The 23,593-nt window shown below is 35.2% G+C and overlaps 1 protein-coding gene across 3 annotated transcripts in view; it reads left to right on the top strand.

The window, feature by feature from the left end:
• Nucleotides 1-23,593, top strand: part of LOC150075900 (myosin light chain kinase, smooth muscle-like) — a 212,679-nt gene that overhangs the window by 135,042 nt on the left and 54,044 nt on the right. For all 3 annotated transcript variants that reach the window (XM_090387045.1, XM_090387043.1, XM_090387044.1), the window contains exons 5-9: nucleotides 9,988-10,314; nucleotides 10,674-10,973; nucleotides 16,762-16,881; nucleotides 17,096-17,299; nucleotides 20,623-20,738. In XM_090387045.1, the coding sequence (XP_090243171.1) occupies nucleotides 9,988-10,314; nucleotides 10,674-10,973; nucleotides 16,762-16,881; nucleotides 17,096-17,299; nucleotides 20,623-20,738 (1,067 nt within the window). The remainder of the gene's footprint in view (nucleotides 1-9,987; nucleotides 10,315-10,673; nucleotides 10,974-16,761; nucleotides 16,882-17,095; nucleotides 17,300-20,622; nucleotides 20,739-23,593) is intronic.

Below are 23,593 nucleotides of genomic sequence, written 5' to 3'. Positions count from 1 at the left end.
TCATTATATCCCTTTCTGTGGCGTACTTCTTCATCATTACATTTGTTTTAGCCATATTCATCTTTAGTCCAAAATCCTTACTAACGCTACATAACTGATTAAGATTTTCCTCCAATTCTTTCGGATCATTGCTTATGACCACAATGTCATCTGCAAATCGTAAATGGTTTAGGTACTCTCCATTCACATTGACTCCTTTCTGCAACCAGTCTAATCTTCTGAAAGCTCCTCAAGGGCAGCAGTAAACAACTTCGGAGATAGTGTGTCTCCTTGTCGAACACCTTTCTCAATTTTAAATTTGCTACTGTCTTTATCTAGTCTAATAAAGGAGGTAGCATTCTCATATATATTTTCTTCAAAATCATAATATATGGGGTATCTATGCCTTGTTTTTCTGGTGCCCGAAACATTGCCTTATGCTGTATGGAGTCAAATGCCTTTTCATAATCCACAAGTGCCAGGAATAACGATGTTTTATATTCATTTGCTTTCTCCATTAGCTGCGATATTACATGAAGGTGATTTATAGTTGAGAATCCTGTCCTAAAGCCAGCTTGCTCTTTTGGTTGATTCTCATCAAGTATTCTTTCTAATCTGTTAGTAATGACCCTTGTGAACAACTTGTAGATGTGGGATAACAAGCTAATTGGTCTATAATTTCCAATTTCTGATTTATCTGATTGCATTATTCCACTGCTTAGGCATCACACCTTTTCTAATGCATTTTGTGAAGAGTCTTGCCAGTTTTTGTGTCATGTGTCATCCTCCCAATTTTAACAACTCTACAGTAACTTCATCTTCACCCATTATAGACCCAATCAAATTGGTCAGACAAGACTTCCCCTTAACAAACCAATGCTGTGTGTGAGCTATTACTGCAAACTTGTCTAGGTGATCCTGCATCACTTCTTTAACCAATGACTCCATTATTTTCCCAGGAACAGAAGTTAAACTAACAGGTCTATAATTATTTCTGCTACCCTTTGAACCCCCTTTGTGAATTGGGGATACATTTGCACATCTCCAGTCCATGGGACCTCCCTGAATCTAAGAATGCTCTCATAATTAAGGCTAAGAGTTTGCTTACTTCCCTCACTGCCTCCTTTAATATAACTGGATAGAGTTCATCTGCCCCAGGTGCCTTTATTATGTTTAACTTCAACAATTTCTCCTCCACTTTGCTCTCTGTTATTACAAAATCATTTAGTTCCCTGTTAGAGTTATATTAAATCCAGTTATATTAAAGGAGGCAGCAAAGGAAGTAAGCAAGCAAACCCTTAGGATAATTATGAGAGCTTCTTTGGACTCAGGGGAGGTACCCATAGACTGGAGATGTGCAAATGTGACCCCAATTCACAAAGGAGGATCAAAGGCTGACACAAGTAAATTATAGACCTGTTAGCTTAACTTCTGTTCCAGGAAAATTAATGGAGGCACTGGTTAAAGAAGCACTGCAGGATCATCTAGACAAGACTTCAGTTATAGCTTGAACACAGAACGCAGCATGGTTTTGTTAAGGGAAAGTCTTGCCTGACCAATTTGAAATGATGCAGTCACAAAAGAACTGGATGCAGGGGAATAACTTTGATATTATATATTTGGATCTTAGAAAGGCTTTTGATACCATTGTACATGGTAGACTGTTGCACAAATTGGAGCAGTGTGGCATTGGAGGCAAATTGCTGCTATGGATAAAGGGATGGTTGAGGGGGAGAAGACAGAGAGTGGCAATCAATGGACACTGCTCATCATGGACTAATGTTATTGGAGGAGTCCCTCAGGGTTCAGTGTTGGGTCCATTATTGTTTTCTGTATTTATAAATGATATTGATGGTGGTATATCAAACTTAATGTCCAAGATTGCAGATGATACAAAGGTTGGCAGGGTTGTTAAGGACACTACTGACGCTATGCTGCTACAACAGGATCTGGAAAGGTTGAGTAGATGGGTTGAGAGGTGGCAAATTAAGTTTAACATTGACAAATGTAAAGTATTACATATGGGAAACAGTAAACCCAGAGCAACGTATGAACTCTGTGGTACTACACTGACAGTGGTAGAGAATGAAAAGGACCTGGGGGATAATTGTGCAGGCAGATATTAAGTTCTCTGAGCAGTGCAGATGGGCTGCAAGAATAGCTCATGGTGTCTTGTCGATGATATATAGGAATTTTTCTAGCAGGGATAAGGAGGTGATTATTCCCTTGTATAAGGCAATGGTCAGGCCACACCTTGAGTACTGTATACAGGTCTGGAGGCCTCATTTCAAGAAGGATGTAGAGCTGCTGGAATGAGTACAGAGAAGGGCAACAAGATTAGTGAATGGAACAAAGGGTTGCTCTACGAAGAAAGGCTTAAGTTTTGTAAATTACAGTGTCTGGAGACTAGGCACCAGCGAGGTGATCTGATTGAGGTGTATAAAGCCTTGAATGGTTTGAGCATGCTCAATGCTGATGGAATACTTCCTCTTGCTCAGAATAATCACCTGAGAGGGCATAAATTCAGATTGAGGAAAGACAGATGTAGGATGGATGTGCAGAAATTTGCCTTTAGCCAGCTGGTAGTTGGTTGGTGGAACAGACTTCCGTCCCTTGTTGTGGAAGTTGATAGCCTAAATAAATTTAAGGCTCAGCTGGACAGGTATTTCGAATGAATGGAGGGGTGAAATGGAAGTGGGTTTTTTTTTTTTTTTTTTTTGGCTGATGCTGCATAAGTTTACTTTCTTGCATCATACGCCTCTACTAATGCTAATGCTAGAGTTTAGTAAACTTCTGTCCTCCCCTTCCTTACAGAATTGCTTGTGTGTGAATGTAGATGCAAAATACTCATTCAGTTTGTCAGCTATCCGAGGGATCATCAACAGTTGAGACACCAACATCAAGTGGACCAATCTGATTCATCCCCTTCCTTCTACAGTTTACATAAATAAAGAAGTCTTTATTGTTTTTCTTTGCATCCTTTGCCAAGGATTTATTGTAATCGGCCTTTTTGCTTGCCTAACCTCCTTTGTGAATTGATTACAAAGTACCTTATCTGCCATAGGCTTCTGTGTCACCTGATAATTTCTATGCATCCCCAGCAATTTTCTTCTCTGCTACGAGCCTCATTAGTTCATCTGACATTCATTTAGGTATAAATCTTGAACAGTATTTCTTAGTTGTTATTTAAAGCCTTGTAGCTTTCAAGATTAATTTCTTGAAGGCTTCCCATTTAGAATTCACTGTTTTTCACATCATCAGTTGATCCCACTGTATAGAATTTAAAAATTGTCTGAGACCACTGTAGTCACCTTTACGAAAACAAAAACCTTTCCCTTTACGGTAGTTACATCTTTAAGTAAATCCAACATCAGTACACTGTTATCACTGCCACCTAGTGGTTCCTTTATCTGCAAATTCTTAATGCATAAATAGTCATTGCTGATTATCAAGTCAAGAGTATTACTCCCTCTGGTTGCTCCTTGAACATGTTGCTGTAGAAAACGATCCTCTAATAAATCCACAAAAGTCTTGCTAGTGTGCTAGTGATCAACCCACAAGTTCCAGTCACTATCTGGAATCTTAAAATCCCCCATTACAAGACATTCTAATTTTCTGGCCCACTCTATTTCTCTGCACAATTGTTCATTGTACTCATCAGGCCTATAATGCACTCCTACTCTCATTTTCCTTTCCCAGAGTTTATGTCACACCAAACTGACTCAGCATTGCACTGTCCACTCATGTCAACTGGATGCAGTTCCTTAGATTTTATGTGTTTCTTAACTAACAGCATAATCCATCTTCCCTTCCTACCCTGTCTATCATTTCTGTACATATTGTACTCCCCAAATTCCAATTCTGTACTGCTTATATCTGTGTGGCACCATGTCTCTGATATCCCTACAATATCTGCCTTTGATGTCTTGATCAGCACTTCAAATTCATCAAATTTATATACTATACTTCTAGCATTGATGTACATGTAAGTATACATGCACCTGTTCCTACTCTTAGTTACCCTAACACAGCCCATGTATTTACTTGTTTCACTATCACCCCCAGCAGTCCTTGAAATCCCCAGCAACTTGTTCTCTAGAGTGCTGCTCATTACAATAGAAGCAGTGCAAGAATCACTTTCGCCTTTCCCTCCATTTAATCTTTTAGTCTGTGAATTTCCCCTAGTTAGCAGTTTTCTGAACCACTTAACACTGCTTAGATAGCATTAGCAAATATTCTTGCACCCTTTATATTTAAGTGTATCCCATCCCTGTAGAAGTAGTCTCTCCTGTTAGCAAGCACAGATGACGCTGAAAGAAATTCTACCCCACAATCTCTCCAGGGCTGAATTGATTGACAAGGCTCTCATCATATACTCTCTCCTATCGTGTCTTGGCAGAATTGCAGACACTTTCAGATTTAACCCTAACTCCTGACTTTTTTTCAACATTGACCTGTACTTGTTAAGTAAATCTGCAGATCTCTTACCCTTAAGGCCATTAGTGCCAATGTGTACAAAAATATCACCTTTTGTGCCCTTAAAAAATATTGGGTATTTCAGAATCGTTATTGTAATATGCAATAAAATTAAAATGTTTTACTGCATATGAAAATGTTATTATGTTTTAAATTAAAATTCAAAAAAGTTATTAAATTAAACTTAAAAAATTTAAAATTTTTATATGGGCCAAATATAAAATTTTAAAGTTCCCATATCAACTATTTCTGATATTTTATTTCCATAAACATAACAACTGTGCCGTACTCAAGGTAGTGGAGAATGAAAAAGACTTGGAGCTAATTGTGCAGTCAGCTGTGAAGTTTTCTGAGCAGTGCAGAAAGTCTGCAAGAATAGCTCATGGTGTCTTGTCAATGAAATACAGGAATTTTTTGGCAAGGATAAGGAGATGATTATCTTCTTGTATAAGGCAATGGTCAGGTCACACCTTGAGTACTGTATACAGGTTTGGAGGCCTCAATTTAGGATGTAGATCTGCTGGAACAAGTACATTGAAGGGTAATGAGATTGGTGAATGAAACAAAAGGTTGCCCTTACGAAGAAGAGCTGAAGTTCTGCAAATTGCAGTATCTGGAAACTGGGCACCTGCTAGGTGATCTGATTGAGGTATATAAGGCCTTGAATGGTTTGAGAAAGCTCAATGCTGATGGGATTCTTCCTGTTGCCCAGATTAATCACCTGAGGGGATGTAAATTCAAATTGAGGAAAGTTGTGGAATAGATGTGCAGAAATTTGCCTTTAGCCAGCGGGTGGTTGATTACTGGAACAAACTTCCATCTTTCATCTTGTCATTGTGGAAGTTGACAGCCTCAATAAATTGAAGGCAGAACTAGACAAATGTTTGGAGGGAATGGATGGGTGAAATGGGAAGAGTCTTTCTTTTTTTTTTGGCTGATGCTGTATAAGTTGGCTTTCTTGCATTGTATGCCTCTACTAATGCTACTGCTAAAACTAATTAAAATGCCTTGTACACAACACCCTGCTGCCATGATTTTTGTGATATCTGCATGGAGGATTAAATTATTTTATAAGATGGAAGAGACTGATAGTTTCATGTTTATATTTTGTTTATAACTATTTTTTCACTCATGAGGATTAACAAAAGGTTTTTGTTGAAAGTAAACAGGTATAAAAAAAATAACATTTTTAAAATTTTTGATTAAAAAATTAATGTTTAATAAGTATTGTAATTCTTTAGCATTAGTAGAGGCATTTGATGCAAGAAAGCAAGCTTATGCAGCATCAGCCAAAAAAAAAAAAAAAAAAAACCCACTTCCACTTCACCCCTATGTTCATTCAAAATACCTGTCCAGCTGAGCCTTAAACTTATTTAGGCTATCAACCTCCACCACAAGGGATGGCAGTCTGTTCCACCAACCAACCACCCGCTGGCTAAAGGCAAATTTCCGCACGTCTATCCTACATCTGTCTTTCCTCAATTTGAATTTATGCCCTCTCAGGTGATTTTTCTGAGCTAGAGGAAGAATCCCATCAGCATTGAGCATGCTTAAACCATTCAAGGCTTTATACACCTCTATCAGATCACCTCGCTGGTGCCTAGTCTCCAGACACTGTAATTTGCAAAACTTAAGCCTTTCTTCGTAAGAGCACCCCTTTGTTTCATTCACTAATCTTGTTGCCCTTCTCTGTACTCGTTCCAGCAGCTCTACATCCTTCTTGAAATGAGGCCTCCAGACCTGGGTGTGGCCTGACCATTGCCTTATACAATGGAATAATCACCTCCTTATCCCTGCTGGAAAAATTCCTGTATATCATTGACAATACTCCATGAGCTACTCTTGCAGCCCATCTGCACTGCTCAGAGAACTTCATATCTGCCTGCACAATCACCCCCAAGTCCCTTTCATTCTCTACCACTGTCAGTGTAGTACCACAGAGTTGATACGTTGCTCTGGGGTTGCTGTTTCCCATGTGTAGTACTTTACATTTGTCAATGTTAAACTTCATTTGCCACCTCTCAGCCCATCTGCTCAACCTTTCCAGATCCTGTTGCTGCAGCATAGTGTCAGTAGTGTCCTTGACAACCCTGCCAACCTTTGTATCATCTGCAAACTTGGACATTAAGCTTGATATACCATCATCAATATCATTTATAAATACAGAAAACAATAATGGACCCAACACTGAGCCCTGAGGGACTCCACTAATAACATTAGTCCACGATGAGCAGTGTCCATTGATTACCACTCTCTGTCTTCTCCCCCTCAACCACCCCTTTATCCATAGCAGCAATTTGCCTCCAATGTCACACTGCTCCAATTTGTGTAGCAGTCTTCCATGTGCAACAGTATCAAAAGCCTTTCTAAGATCCAAGTATATAATATATCAAAGTTATTCCCTGCATCCAGTTCTTTTGTGACTACATCATAGTATCCAATCAAGTTGGTCAGGCAAGACTTCCCCTTAACAAAACCATGCTGTGTCTGAGCTATAACTGAAGTCTTGTCTAAATGATCCTGCAGTGCTTCTTTAACCAGTGCCTCCATTAATTTTCCTTGAACAGAAGTTAAGCTCACAGGTCTATAATTACTTGTGTCAGCCTTTGATCCTCCTTTGTGAATTGGGGTCACATTTGCACATTTCCAGTCTATGGGTACCTCCCCTGAGTCCAAGGAAGCTCTCATAATTATGGCTAAGGGTTTGCTTACTTCCTTTGCTGCCTCCTTTAATATAACTGGATAGATCCCATCCACCCCGGGTGCCTTTCTTGTGTTTATCTTCAACAGTTTCCTCCTCCACTTTACTCCCAGTTATTTCAAGATTCTGTAGCTTACTGCTAGAGTTGAATACACCTCTGGCATTCCCCTTGCTGAATAACTCCTCATGTGTGAATGTCGATGCAAAATATTCATTTAGTTTGTTAGCTACCTGAGCAGGATCATCAACAGTTGACCCATCAATATCAAGTGGACCAATCTGATTCATCCCCTTCCTTCTAGAGTTTACATAAGTAAAGAACTCTTTGCTGTTTTTCTTTGCATCCCTTGCCAAGGATTTCTCATAATCTGCCTTTGCCTGCCTAACCTCCTTTGTAACTTGGTTGCATATCAACTTGTATCTATCATAGGCTTCTGTGTCATGTGTAATTTGTAAGTATCCCATGCATTTTTCTTCTCTGCCATATGCCTCATTAGTTCATCTGACATCCATTTTGGCCTAAACCTTGAACAATATTTCTTAGTTGGTATGTAAAGCCTAGTAGCTTGCAAGATAAGTTCTTTGAATGCTTCCCATTTTGAATTTGCTGTTGGTAACATCATCAGTTGGTCCCACTGTATAGAATTTAAATACTGTCTCAGTCCATCGTAGTCGCCTTTACGGAAGCAATAACCCTTCCCTTTACCCCTAATGGTAGTTACCTCTTTCAGTAAATCCCACTTCAGAACACTGTGATCACTGCCACCTAGTGGTTCATTTATCTGCAGATTCTTAATGCATGAAGAATCACTGCTGATAATCAAATCAAGAGTATTACTCCCTCTAGTTGCCTCCCGAACATGCTGATGTAGAAAACAATCATCCAATAAATCCACAAAAGCCCTGCTAGTGTGTGAGTAACCAGCCCCCAAATTCCAGTCAATATCTGGGAAATTAAAATCTCCCATTATAAGACTCTCTGATTTACTGGTCCACTCTATTTCCCTGTACAGTTCCTTATTATACTCGTCAGAGTCATTAGGCCTATAGCACACTCCTACTCTCAATTTTGATCTCCCAATGCTTATGTCACACCAAACTGACTCAACACTGCACTGTCCAGCGATGTCGACTGACTTTTACAACCTTTTAGTATAAAGGTTGTAAAATACATTGGCACACTCTAAGAAGTATTAAAACCAGGTTGGTTTTAATACTTCTTAGAGTATGTAGGGTATATAGTGCCTTACAATTTGGGTACATTAGCAAATAGTAATAATTCATGATTTATATTTAAAAAAAAAGAAGCAAAATGCAACAACTGTTATATGTAAATTGAGAAAACTTCATTTCTGTGCATGCACCACATTTTATTCATTCCTCTAACCAGTGTGTGGCAACAAGCATAATACCTACTGCTTCAGCTACAATAAACAGTATATCATTAACCTATATGATATGTATGAAAAACATAAATAATAATTACCAATTTTTATTGGTCTGATTTTAATGAAATTTGGGAAGCTATGACAAATATTTTTAGCAGGCAAATATAAAATATATATATAAAATATTCACCAAATATAAAATTTGATGAATCCATCCTTTTGGATTCAAGTTATTACATGCAGATGGAAGATAAAGAAATAATATTTGTAGGTTTCCTACTGGTGCAATTTTAATGAAATTTGGGAGGGCTCAACGAATCATTCTAGGAGACCCAACTATAAAATTTCATGAAAATCTATCCACTGGGAGTCAAGTTATTACATGCAAACAAAAAAGAAAGAAGAGAAAAATAATTGCCGATTTCTTTCATCTGATTTTAATGAGATTTGGAATGGCTGAACAAATCTTATCAACAGGCTCAAGGTATAAAATTTCATGATAATCTATCCACTAGGATGGATTTTTATGAAATCATCATCCTAGTTGATAGATTATTTTTATGAAATTGGGCTTTCATTCAATTTATTACTTGCAGATGGACAGACAGACAGTGAATGGATATGAAGACAATAGGTGCATTAGGTCCGATTTCTTTCATCTGATTTTAATGAGATTTGGAATGGCTGAACAAATCTTATCAACAGGCTCAAGGTATAAAATTTCATGATAATCTATCCATTAGGATGGATTTTTATGAAATCATCCATCTTGGACTTTCATTCAATTTATTACATGCAGATGGATAGACGGACAGTGAACAATAGGTGCATTATGTGTATATGCAAAAACACTTAAAGAAAAAACCAAAATTTTTCAAAAATAAAAAGGAAAATTTGGTATTTGTTCTTGTAACCATTGCTGGCATCACCACTGCAACAATGTATTAATAATTATTGCTTCCTCTTTCTAAAATATTGCTGTCCACCACTCATATTTAGTATTCATACTGAAATACATAGCAGTATTACAGTAATTCCCAGATGTAGACTGCTTCATTTTTTTTTTTTGTTTGTTTATTATTGAACTGTACTCTTTAGGTGAGAAATCTCTTTAAACAGGTTGAAAATACATTAAGCTTGTGGGATATTTTTTAAGGACAGACCAGATACTCTAAGCTTTAGGGTAGAAAAACATCTTAAGTCTTAAATACATCCACATCTTTTATACATTCACACAGGAAATAAAGTATTAGATACAGAGTCAGTTTTTTTCTGTGATATACTGGATTTTAGATATGTTTTTTGTTTGTTTGTTTTCATGCCTCTAGGTAATTAAGTCAAAGCAATCTTGTGTTTTTATTCAAATGCTGAAATGAAGTCCTTTATTATAGTTTGCAATCAACAAATAATACTACATACATATATATTGTATATCTCTTTCAGGTGTTTCATCCAAGTCCAAAATGTCAGAGTATAATAGGAAACGGCCCAAAGCACCAGTATTTGTAATTTCACCTAATAGTAAATTGGTAAATGAAGGAGAAAATGCTCGTTTTTTGTGTTCGGTACAAGGCTATCCAGAACCATCTGTCAAATGGATGAAAGGTAGGACTTGCTTGAGTTCTGGTGAAAGAGTGAAGATTATGGAAAGTGAAGGAGTATACATTTTAGAAATCCAGTCAGTTACAAAAGCTGATGCAGGGAAATATACTGTAATAGCAGAAAACATTCAGAATAGGATTCTGTCATCTATTCATCTGGAGGTAAAGGGTAAGTCTGGAACAATTATATATTTTAAATAATCAAAGCAACAGTTTACAGTTTTAAGTTTTAAAAATTAATAAATCAGTCTATGATACGAAAATTAAAATAGTATAAAAAGAAGGCAAAAAATAAAAATAGTTAACTAACTACAGTTTAGCTAACTGTTTTTATTTTTTAGATTTACTATTGAGAGTAGGTGGTATATTTGAATATTCAAAAATAAATCAATGTAGTATGAAATCATAATTATTATTATAATAAACTTACAAAATATAAATTGTGTATATATATTTTTAAATACCATACTTAAAAATTATAATAAGTAAATTTTAGTCATTGTCTGTAATTTTATTTTTTAATTTTAGCCAAAGATCCTCAGACCACGCAGTCTCCACATGTCATAAGGCCACTTATCAATGGAACAGCTATGGATGGAAAACCATTTAGCTTATCATGTGAGGTGGCAGGTAATCCAGTCCCATCAGTTACTTGGTATAAAGATTCCCAACCTGTGCAACAGAACAAGGACTTCAGGATAAGTTATGATGGTCAAACTGCAACCTTGTTTATTGCTGAGGCATATCCTGAAGATGAGGGAGAATATGTTTGTGTTACTAGAAATGAATGCGGGGAAGCTGATACCAGCTGCTGGGTAACTGTGAAAGGTTGTTATTGGTACATAACAGTATTCTCAGTAAAAAATTAAATTAATATGATACCATTAAAAATATATTATTTTAAATATATTTTTATTTCTGACTTATAGATTTTTATGTGGCAGGGATAGCCTTTGAGGATTATCTGCACAAGATAATCCTCAAAGGCTTCTGAGGCTCATATATATGTCTTGCTTTTCTGTTAAATAAAATTTACAAGACTAGAGGAAAACTAAAATAATTTAACAGCAGGGCTTCTTCTTAGCTTTGCCATTAATACTGATATAGTGTTTTGGATTCCTATATTTTAAACCAGAGTATCCCCAGTGTAAATGTCACTAAACAATAGTTTTTAGATAATTAATACAAAGAGAATTTAAAACTGAAAGTACACAATAGTGTACTTATCTTGTAAAATCAAGGATAATTTTGAAGTATAAAACTACTTGAATTAAATGAATGATAGATAACTAAATAAAATGTAATACATAAAGCCATAAATTCGGATGAAAATTAGCACAGTAAATGAAGAAGAATGAAAAAATAATTAAATTAATTAATTTTAATTAAAACTGATTTTAATTAATTCAATGAAAAATGAAAAATAATTTTATCAATTTTTCATCCTTAGCTTATATATTTTACCAGGTTTAATTTTTAATTACTTTCATGGATTTTCAAGTTTATTCATGTATGTTCATATATAATTTCAGTTAGCCATCATTATTTTAATTAAATTAATCATTATACAAGGTAAGCACTATTAGACAAGCTTATACAAAATTGTACATTGTTATTTACCTTTTCATTTTAATTTATTTATGTATTAATCATTCCACCTATTTTTTACTGACATTAACATGAGGATGCTCTGGCTTAAAGAGTATGTTTTAATTAACAAGGATTCATGAACTTTGTAACATTTACATATGCAGTAAAATATACTTTCAAATTCAATAATTTCAGAATCACAATTAATAGCTATGAGTAGCAAAATTAACTCAACTCTTCTATCAGAGCTAATTTTATGAAAGATGTAAAGGCAGTGGGTGCTTTTAGTGTGCTTATAAGTGTTTTGAAACTAAAGGAATTGTTGACATTTTTCTAAGGCAAGGGGTACCTGTCTATGTATCTCTTTCTCTATGAGTGAAAGATAGAAATGGTGAACAAATTCCTTAAAAGATGTCAACTTTCCCTGCACATTAACACAAATAATTCAACTCAGTTCCTTAAATGCTGATCTCCAGGTAACTCTCCAGCAGGGCAGAGATAACATAGTTGATTTCAATCCTTCTAAAACTCAGTCCTGTCTTATATCTTGCAAAGAGGATTCTTCTGCTCCTATGCTTATCTTTGATGACACACTCTAATCTAGGCAAGATCCTATATCTCTATTTCAGATTACCCTAACTTCTAATCTCTCTTGACATAGGCACGTTACAAATATTGCTTCTTCTCTATTAAAAAAACTGGAGTTTCTCTTTTGCTTTCAGCATTACTGTTCTTCAAAACAGCTGTTCAATCTGTACAAATTGCATATCCGCCCTACCATGGAATATTGTTCTCACATCTGGGGCAGTGCCCCCAAAACCTCTCTCTCTCTCTCAGGCTTCTAGATTCCATTCAAAAGAGTGCAGTCAGGTTAATTAATGACTCATCTCTAACAAAGTTTCTTCAGTTTCTGTCTTATAGAAGTTTTGTTTCTGTTGCATGCCTTTTCTATAGATACTTCCACAGGCACTGTTCTTCTGAACTGGCTTCTATAATTCTGCTTTCTCTTCCAAACCAGTCTGAAGACGTGACGCAACTAGTCAACATCATTTTACTGTCCAACTTCGAACTCATAGAACCAACTTTTCTTCTTCTTAATTTATTCATTCAACTTCCATTTTCAAGAACAAGCTCCCTTCATATGTATTTCCTGAAAATTACAATCTACAGAAATTGAAGTGTAACATCTTCTTAACCTTCAACCCATGGAAAGTACTAGGTACCATAGATTCTAATACCTCTTGTGCTTAGGCGCCTCTGCAGCCAGGTGGGAAGGAGCAGCAGTGCGTAGCACATGCTTCTTGATTAGACCGGGGTTCGAGCCCGTGACCACTAAATATGGAGGATGCGGAAAGGTCAGAGAATGACCATCGCATATTCCCAGAGCAATATGGCCTTAGTTGCTAATGCTCCTAAAAACCAAAATAGCAAATAGCAAACCTCTTGTGCTTGAGTTTTTCTTAAAAAAAAAAAAAAAAACTGGGTAAAAGGAAGCATTTCAGGAAGGATGTGGAAAAAGGCACAATGAAGGAAATGAAACATAAAGAAGTATAGGGGAGTTTCAGATTTAGTATTTAAAACTTTGAAAGGCTTTAGTAAATTAAATAATGGGAATTTTTTTTTCATTTGCTAATGGTACAAACTAGAAGACCTGCACTTGAATTAAGAAAGGATAGTTGTAGACTAGGTATAAGAAAGTTTTCCTTTAGCTCAAATATTGTTGTAATTAATTATTATCTAAAGTTTCCAGTTCAGAAATATAGAACTGGAAAGCATATATAAATCCAAGGAAGGATTGGACAAATACTTGAATTGAAACAGGTTATTTGAAGTTAATAAAGCACTCAAACCTATGTTGATATAATTATGTTTATTTCCAAATTGGAAATATGTTCATAATGGAGTCAAATGTTTCTTGGTATTTTCTTACCCTCTTCAGTGACAGCTGTCTTTACAATATCACTATCACAAATGATCACTTTGGTCACTAGAACTTGTTGCCGAGTCTACCTATCCACCGTAGAGGAACCAGGTTAATTTTTTTTTTTTTGTTTTAAAGGCTGGTGCTAAATAAGCCTGCCTTCCTTACATTGAGTTGCTTTTAATAATAAATAAAGTGTGTAAACTATCCTGCAGTTCAGTTCATAAACATTTGCATTTGTTGTTACAACGCATGGACACCTAACCATGACACTTTCCATATAAGCTGTCTGTCTTTGCTACTTGTTTGACTCAAAACAAGTAAAGACATAGTATGTTTATTGATGAAACTCATTTACTATCTGATTCTGTATAGTCTAACAAAAATTTGCAAGTGATTTTTAGGGTCTTCTTTAGAAAAATGTATAGTAGTACTACAAGTATATGCTGGTCTATGAATTATTAGATTCTATAAGAGATCATAATCTATTTAATTGAATTTTCATATTAACTTAATTGGTTTATTAATATAAAGTATATATCATTATTCCTGTTTTATATTTTTGAGGTACAAGGGACTGCCCAAAAGTTTTTATATTCCTTTTTTTCCATGGCAACATAGATGATGGTATGAAGTTCTGCCACTAGATAGTAATAGTGTGTATAGCCTTGTGAGGAGCTCGATGCCAGTTCTGCTCATCTAACTTGTTTCACTGTTATTTTTTATGCCTCTGAGTAGGAGTTTATTGAGTAACCATAATAATTTTGTGTATTACTAGGATGGTGGATTTGAAAGAACAATTTGTGATATTTAAGAGTGACCCAAACTTCTTTTCAAAGGTCATCACAGTTGATAAGTGTAAGTTTACAGGTGATTTAGAAACAAAACTGCAGTCATCTTAGTAGAAAAGCACTTTATCTCCATGCCTAAAAATGGCCAGGCAGGCTAACTCTAATTTAAAGAGTATCTTGATCATGTTTTTTGATATTAGCAGAGTTTTGCCATGAATTTGTTCTAGGGTATAAATTTAAATTCAAAGGGACGTTTAATGATATTTTGGAGATCAAACAAAAATCAAACAGGTGCTGTGAGAAATAAGAGAGCAGGGATTTCAGAAGTGCTTCATTCCATCAACAGCAGAATTGCTTGATATGGCATGTTACCTCTCAAAGGAACTACTTTAACTGGAATGTCATGGAACAACCAGTAAGTGAGACCATTTTTTGTTTTTATTTGTTTATATTATTTTTTTATTACAGTCCATAAACTTTTGGGTAGCACTTTGTACAGACACTTGCATAATGAAATATATTTCATGCCTAGAATCTAGGGGTATTATCACTTGTAAAATATTAAGTTTAGTATTATTAAAAATATTGAATTCAGCTTAAATAAAATGTGTATGTGAAGGGTGAACATCAGGAATTACAGTTGTGCATATTTTGCATTATTTTTGTTGAATTAGAAGGAATATGTTGCAAAGTAAAATATTCCTTCTAATTGAACAAAAGTAATGCAAAATATGAAAGAATGCAGTGCTTGCTGAAAATTTTGTCTCTTGTGCAGCTGGCATTTTTGAAAGCAAAATTTGTAAAACAAATCAAATAAGATTAAATAGAATAAAATAATAAAATTTATAGAAAGGAGGATTTCATGTGATAGTGCTTTATTTCATGGCCTTGGCAAATGAAGAAACCAAAGGGCAGCATTTCAATAACTTCTAAACTCTGCTGTAGAGCAGTTTACAGATGATTCAGTTTGAAGAACTGTGGCACTGTGGTAACTTATCAGGGAGTTTTTATCAAGTTAAGAATAAAGAAAGAAAACTTTTCTTTCTTTATCCTTATAAATTATTAAATATCTCCAGATAGTGTTCCATTTATGAAACTTCAATCAAAATGATAGAACAAAAGTAATCTCAGACAATTTTATTTATTTATAGTGTTAGAGGAGAGCAACTGAGATTGACTAAGAAAAAAAAAATCATCACGTAATTACTAGTGATTTAGTTCAGATCTGGAAAAGTAGCAAGTGTAAGCCTTGGCCAGAAAAGATAGAATATAATTGTGGACAAAAAAAAAAAAAAAAAAAAAGAAACTGATTGGAAACTACCAGTAGTCAAGTGTGAGAGAGCAGTAACACATATGCATTTTAGTGAACTGTGGTTCACATGACTCTAAAATATGGTTAACAGTAATACTCTTTAATAATCTCAAGTCGAGTACATAAGATCAATAAAAGGAGGTCCCAAAACAGAGACCAGTGAGACTTTTACATACAGCAAAAGGTAACAAATCAATGTTGAAATTTCAAGTTTAAATGATTAGTTATAAGGTTAACAGAAAACTGCAGTTCACATTTTTATGCAAACACATTTTTCTTAAATCTGACTGTATTTATTTTGTGACCACTGGTCTGCATCAAGATCAAGGTTATTCATTAACTGTATTGCACAGTTTAGTGAGTGGCTATCAAATTTTACCATTCTGTTTGGGCATGAAGTTACATATTTTAACTTAATTTTAAATTAATGATTGTATTAATTTGTTAAAATAATTGTAAACTCTGACCTACTTGTCATGCCAGAATATGAGCAAGAATATATTTTTTAGTACTTTTCTTGTTAGTTTAATTATTCTGTTTTGCTTTTCAATGTTATTATGGAGAAATGGTGTACTGGTTTTCTGTTGCATAAAAATAGCATGAAGCAAATAACTCTTCATGACTTCATTGTATTTACTCACCAGTGAAAAATGTGGTCATTCTTCCTGCTTTGCTTTTCTTCCTCTTGAGGCCGACCGGGCTAGCCGAGTGGGTAAAAGTACCTGCCCGGCAACCCAAAGGTCACGGGTTCGATTCCCACCTCGGGCTTGGATCAAAGTACTGCAAAAACCTTGGGAGGTGCAATATGGCCACAGAAGCCGATGCGCCAACAACTACCAAATCAAAATCAGAATCTTCCTCTTGGTTTTAAAGAATGGAAGAAAAGTAGCAGTGTCTGTTCAAATGCAGAATATTGATTTGATTATTTTATTAGGGTATTATTACTTTTTAACTAAATTAGTAATGCAAATTTGTCTGACACTGTCTTAAATTTTATTACAGAAAATCCAGAAAATACAAAACAGATTAATGGAAGAGGAGATCCACCAGTTTTTACCCAGAAACTACAGAACTTAGAAGTAGCAGATGGTGATACAGTTACATTAACAGTAAACGTCACAGGTATAGTTATGTTTATTAGTGGTGAAAAATGTGTGATGGCATAAATTTTGTTTCTTGTTAAAAATTTTATAGACATTCCATTAATATGATTATTGATAAAATAAAAGAACAAAAGCTTATTTTCTTAATAAATAGCTTTTGCATTTTTCATCTTGTTTATGTGATTGTATATATGCTTATATAAGAAAGTTAAAATGTTTACTTTTGTTTATAGGATCCCCTCCTATTGAAGTGGTCTGGGTTCACAATGATCAAGAGATTAAAAATTGTAGTGACTTCCGTTATGTCACTTCTCCAGACTCTGTCACACACTCACTAGTCATTGCTGATGTCTTCCCTGAAGATGCAGGCCTGTATGTATGTGAAGCCTATAATATATATGGAGACTGTGAAACATGTTGTAAATTAACTGTGAAAGGTAATTCATGGTTTTTATTTGTAAATATACCTAATCATTATCATAATTTTGTTTTAGTTATCTTTTGATAAATGTGATAATATTATCAACTTATCAATGTAGGATTAAAAGCATGTGATATATCAAGGGACAATTAATCTGAATTTGTTGGTTCGAAAGACCTGAACAGTACTTTATTAATGAAAATCCCCACATAAAGAAAAAAAAATTGCTTTAGTATTTAGCAATGCTCTCAGGTCTTTAAAAACAAAGCATGTGATATTGGATTAGTTTTGTAATGACATCTTATGTTTTATTATATCAGAGTCCTCTGTAGCAGCTTAGTTGGCATGATACATCGGTACTTGCCACTCATTTGGAGAGGTCTAAGTGCAATTCCCGTCTGTGACTAGAGGAATTATTTAAGTTCTTCAGTCAGGGCTGTTGTTAGCCAATCTTAGACATAGAGACCTAGGATTTTTTCCATGAGTTATTCCAGATTTTTCTTCCTGCCTGGGTTTGATTCCCTTCTGTGACTGGAGGAATTCTTTAGGCCTCCTCAGTTGGGGCTGTTAGCTGATCCCAGGCAGAGAAAGCAAGGTTTTTCCCTCTGAGCTATTTTAGGTTTTCCACTCATACAGCATGCAAATCATTTTCCTATCCACATCTGTAGTTGTGTAATTGTCATGTCATGTCATGATATTTGAAAGTCGAATAATGCAGGGTGAAACAGAAACCAGAATAATAGTGGGAAGTATAAAGGAACAATGCTGAAAAGACTGTTTTCTAAATTAGACAATATGGAGAGAAGAAATTTCAATTTTAAAAAAATAACCTATGCTGAAGTTATATTTGATAGTTGTGTTATCATTTAATAATTAGTATCCTGTTTAATTGTTAAAAAGAAATAAAATTACCACAATCCAATGATTGTTATGATCAGATGATCAGTTAGATCATAACAATTATAATAAATATGGTAGCACCACTCTCAGGTGGTGCTACCATCTGACTTTTTTTTTTTTTTTTTTCTTTGTGAATTTATTATTATTATTTTTTTGTGAAATCTTTTTGAAATAGGCTTCCTTATGTATGTAGAAACTGGAAACTTTATTTTATAGCTTTTAATTTTGCATAAGCATGTGAATAGAGAGGACTGTTGTTTATTTTCAGTTGAGTACCACCACCCATCAACTGAGAATAAACAATGATAGTACAAAACAAATAGTCTTCTCTGTTTAGGAGGCATTGCTTATTCAAAGTGTAATGAGTAGGATAACTTCTGAAGAGATTCACAATATGAGATGTTAAAATAGCAATGCCATTTACAACTTTGTTTGCTTATACTGGCTGCATAAATTGATGCTTTGCACTTTATAACTGATAACTTTCCTCTCATAATCTGAAGCTTTGTGCTTTAAACTCATTTCTACATTTTAACATCTGGTAGCAATGTTTTATAGCCAGTTTTAAAATTATCCTGACATGACAAGAGTAGTTTATATATAAAGATGGCATCTCTCTTGAAAGATTGACAAGGTTAAGCAACATTCAGTAATTCATTCAACTTTTAAATGATGAATTAAAATCGCTATTGATCTATCGAAAAATGATGTAGCAGTATTTTTTTTTTTTTTTTTTTTGTAGTTAGAGAGAGAGATAATCTTTATTACCCTTCACGGCCATAAAGCCAGGGGCTTACAGTTTCCCAAACTTCCGGGAAAATTGATCAATTATTTACAAAAAGGTAATTTTACAAAGAAAACATTATAATACAAAGGAGAGAACTCCTTACGAGAGTTAATCTGATTGAGCTGGCTTAACATCGAGATAAGAGCACCAGCTCAATCAGACAGGAACAGATGCAAGGTACACATCAGTCATTGCTGATTAGTCCTACTCGTCATAATTTTTTTCCGGTAAGTCCGGTCAGCAGCGAATTTGTTGAGGTCGGCGTCCAGTGCCTGGGTTTGCTTGAGCATCTGCTGAGGAAGGAACCTGTCCGAGAGATGGAGTCGTGCTGAATGCGAGTAGAGCTCGGGATTGGCCCTAAGGGCAGCAGGGGGGATCCTCCAGCCACAGGTATCCCAGAATGAAGGTGTTGCCATTATGCCTGTTATCATCTTGACTGTTGCTAGGAGGCGTTGGTCGTCGACTAAGGTGGGAAGCCGTGGAATTCCGAGAGAGTTGGCAAGCTGCGTGGTACGAATCTGAGCTGGAAGGTTGTGCTTCCTGTTGGCCCATCGGCTTCTGTTGTTGGCGCATCGGCTTCTGTGGCCATAATGCATCTCCCAAGTTTTTGTAGTACTTTGATCCAAGCCCGAGGCGGGATTCGAACCCACGACCTTTGGGTTGCCAGGCAGGCACTTTACCCACCCGGCTAGCCCGGTCGGCTTGTAGCAGTATAGTGAAGCATGTATTACTGGTAGAAAAGTTTGAGTGGGCGTGAATATTTAAAAGTAGATGAACAAGTGTATTCTTAGTAAAGGACTCTTAATTTCAGCATTTTCATACAGCTGTAAAACCTGCTGCCAATTCTGTGCAGATGTATAGTGGTTTGTATAATTTTTGTATTAGATATTATATGCTTATATGTATACTTATTAGAATTTTTTTTGTTTCCTCTGTATTTGCTACGTTGTTCTTATCAGTTAGCTTTTGTTATTAGTTAAAATAAAGCAGACAGATATGTATAATATTAATTGATGGTGAAACAGTATACTGTTGGTTAATATTGTATGTCTGTTTATTTGTTTACAGCTTATTACATGTCAAAGTTTGGTTGGTTGTTTAAGGGTTTTCTGGTGCATTGACTGTTTTGATCATAGTGCATTAATTAATATGGTTTATTGGTTATAATATCTGCAGAAGTGTGTGTGTGTGTGTGTGTGTTCCAATTTGCATATTCTATAGGCTAAAAAACCTATAATAACTGAAGGAGGAAAAACCTACCTCTCCATTTGAGATTGGCTGAATACAATCCTAATTGAAACATCTTTAAGTATCCCTATAGTCGGAATTTGAACCTATAATTAGTTATTATAGGTTTGATTGTAATAGATTGTGACATTATACCATTGCAGCAACTTTATGTACTTATTGGAGTTATGAGAAACGAATTCTGTAATCTTTTCTGGCTTACTGCATTCATGGAAAGCATATGGTACTTACCCATGGTTTCCTATAAAGTAGTTGTGTAAATAAATTAACATTATTATATCTCTGAATACTAACAGCAAAAATCTAGTGAACTGGGACCTTCAAAATGGTTAACATGCTTTAAAATATTTTCCTATTTATATGTCTCACCGACGTACAATTTGCATTTTTATTTGTTTTTCTAGGAGGTTTAACCAATTCATTGGGAAACTGTGATGTTGAGAAAAATATTCAGAATTGCAGTAATCATCTAGAAAATTCAGTCAAGTCCATTAACAATGCCAAAGAAACCTCTCAGCATGTGAGTATTCGAATTTTCTAATATTTGTAGGAAAATAATTTCCTCAGTATTTATACTGAGGAAATGATAGGATGTCCCCAAAGCTCCTAAAGTCTATCCAAAAGAGGGCAGTCAATTAATTAATGATTCTCTTACTTTCAAACTAGCTCCATTCCTATCACATAAATTTGTTTCTGCTGTATGGCTTTTATACAAATATTTCCACAGGCATTCTTCTTCTGAATTACCACCTATAATTCCATCACTTTCTTCAAAACTAGTCTGAATATGTACCTCAACTAGTCAACACTATTCACAGTTAAAACTCCACACTCACTGAGCTTCCTTTTCTTCATTTATCTCTTCTACTTCTATCTTTGGAGCAACCATCCTTTGTACATATTTCCCAAAAATTGAAATCTACAGAAATTGAATCCAGTGTCAAGAAGTATCTTCTATCTGTTGAACCTTCAACTTGCACTTGGTACTAGAGTACTATAGGTTCCAATATCTTTTGTGTTTTGGGTCACCAAATACCAAGAAAAAAAAAAAAAAACTTAATTGCAAATAACTTAAATTAAACTAGGAAATTTCATGTAATGATATTCTTAAATAAATATTATAACTTTCTGACATTAATCTTTTTAAAAACTCATACCTTCACTTATTTATTATTTATAGTTAAGGTGTGAAAGATAGAGGTATAAAGCAAGTTTTTTTTTTTTTTTTTATACATATAATAAAAGCAAAATCCTAACACCCCAATTCTTATTAATAATATAAGTTAGAGGAACTGCTTTGTGTTATTTACATGCCTCTGGTTTGCCATCTTGGCTAGTATTAGAAATTCCTAATAATATTATAGCTATGTATATCAAATCATCAACACTTCTGCATTTAAATATTCTAAATTTAAGTAATTCAATAACTTAACATTGAAAACCATATATAGAAAAGTCATGAATTTTTCTATATATGGTTTCTTTTATGGTTTCTTCGCTAACCTTTTATGATTTGTACTGGGTCAGTAGCTGTTCAAAAGCAGTATAATACCAAAAGTGAAAGCGAAATTCTAGTTTTTTTTAAATGCAGAAGAAGCAGTATTTGTTCCAAGAAAGGTTAATGATGATCATGACAACAGTAGACTCTCTTTTGAGAAACAGGACTGTGTTTTACAGGGATTGAAGGTAACTAAGTTTTCTTCTTCACACTGGAGATCAGAATTTAAGGAACTGGTGGTTGTGGTGGTGGATATTCAAGAAGTTGTAGCTGTTTGAGCATATCAGGACTTGTTGAACTGGAAAGTAGTATTATCAGTGAAGTATTATCATTAGCAAAGCTATGTATAGGATTTAATGGTTAATGGAAGAAGATCATTAATATACAGGAGGGGAAAAAAGAGTGGGTGAAAGAAGAGAACCTGGAACTTCAGCATTAGTTGAGAAGTTAAAAGGCTGAGAGCTGTCTATCATCACATGCAGTGAGCAGTCAGAGAGAAAACTGGTTACTCAATTTCAAAAAATAGAAGGAAGCCACAAGATGGAAGTTTGTTTAGAAGACCTTTATGCCAAATAATCAAAAGCCTCAGAAATGTTGAGAGACACTATTTGAGTTTCTCTAAACTTTTCTGTGGAATTTTTCTAAAGGTGAGTAACATGAGCCAAGTTATCACCAGTGGATTGACACTAGAATTCATAGTTGCAATTGTTGATTGATGGAAAGTCTTAAGGTAGTGTAAGAGTTGGCAGCCAATGGATTTCTCTATTACTTTGGACAGAATTGAGATGCAAAAAAGTGCGCAGTGGGATGGTAATCAGAAGGGAGGGATTTTTCACCCTTTTTTTTAGGACATGACATGGTTGGACATAAGACAATTTCCACACAGAAGGAAAAACACTAGTAGAATAAGAGAGTGTAAAAAAAGCAACACAAAATAGGAGTTAAGGCTTTAAGAATAGGTGGGAAAATGCTATTAGAATCCTGGTTACTTCTTTGCATTAAGATTGATCAAGTTTCTTTTAATGTTTTTTTTTTTTTTTTTTTTTTTTAACCAAGGGGAGCATTGAATGGGATATGACAGGAAGAGATTTCCTTGGACTCAGGGGAGGTACCCACAGACTGGAGATGTGCCAATGTGACCCCAATTCACAAAGGAGGATCAAAGGCTGACACAAGTAATTATAGACCTGTGAGTTTAACTTCTGTTCCAGGAAAATTAATGGAGGCACTAGTTAAAGAAGCACTGCAGGATCATTTAGACAAGACTTCAGTTATAGCTCGGACACAGCATGGTTTTGTTAAGGGGAAGTCTTACCTGACCAATTTGATTGGATACTATGATGCAGTCACAAAGGAACTGGGTGCAGGGAATAACTTTGATATTATATACTTGGATCTTAGAAAGGCTTTTGATACTGTTGCACATGGAAGACTGCTGCACAAATTGGAGCAGTGTGGCATTGCTACTGTGGATAAAGGGGTGGCTGAGGGGGAGAAGACAGAGAGTGGTAATCAATGGACACTGCTCGTCATGGACTAATGTTATTAGTGGAGTCCCTCAGGGCTCAGTGTTGGGTCCATTATTGTTTTCTGTATTTATAAATGATATTGATGATGGTATATCAAGCTTAATGTCGAAGTTTGCAGATGATACAAAGGTAGGCAGGGTTGTCAAGGACACTACTGACACTATGCTGCTGCAACAGGATCTGGAAAGGTTGAGCAGATGGGCTGAGAGGTGGCAAATGAAGTTTAACATTGACAAATGTAAAGTACTACACATGGGAAACAGCAACCCCAGAGCAACATATCAACTCTGTGGTACTACACTGACAGTGGTAGAGAATGAAAGGGACCTGGGGGTGGTTGTGCAGGCA

Source organism: Mastigoproctus giganteus, chromosome 13 (genome assembly GCF_048544385.1).
Source record: "Mastigoproctus giganteus isolate SK-2022 chromosome 13, ASM4854438v1, whole genome shotgun sequence".
NCBI lineage: Eukaryota > Metazoa > Arthropoda > Arachnida > Uropygi > Thelyphonidae > Mastigoproctus > Mastigoproctus giganteus.
Note: the sequence above shows the minus strand (reverse complement) of the source record. Positions and strands in the feature narration are given on the sequence as shown.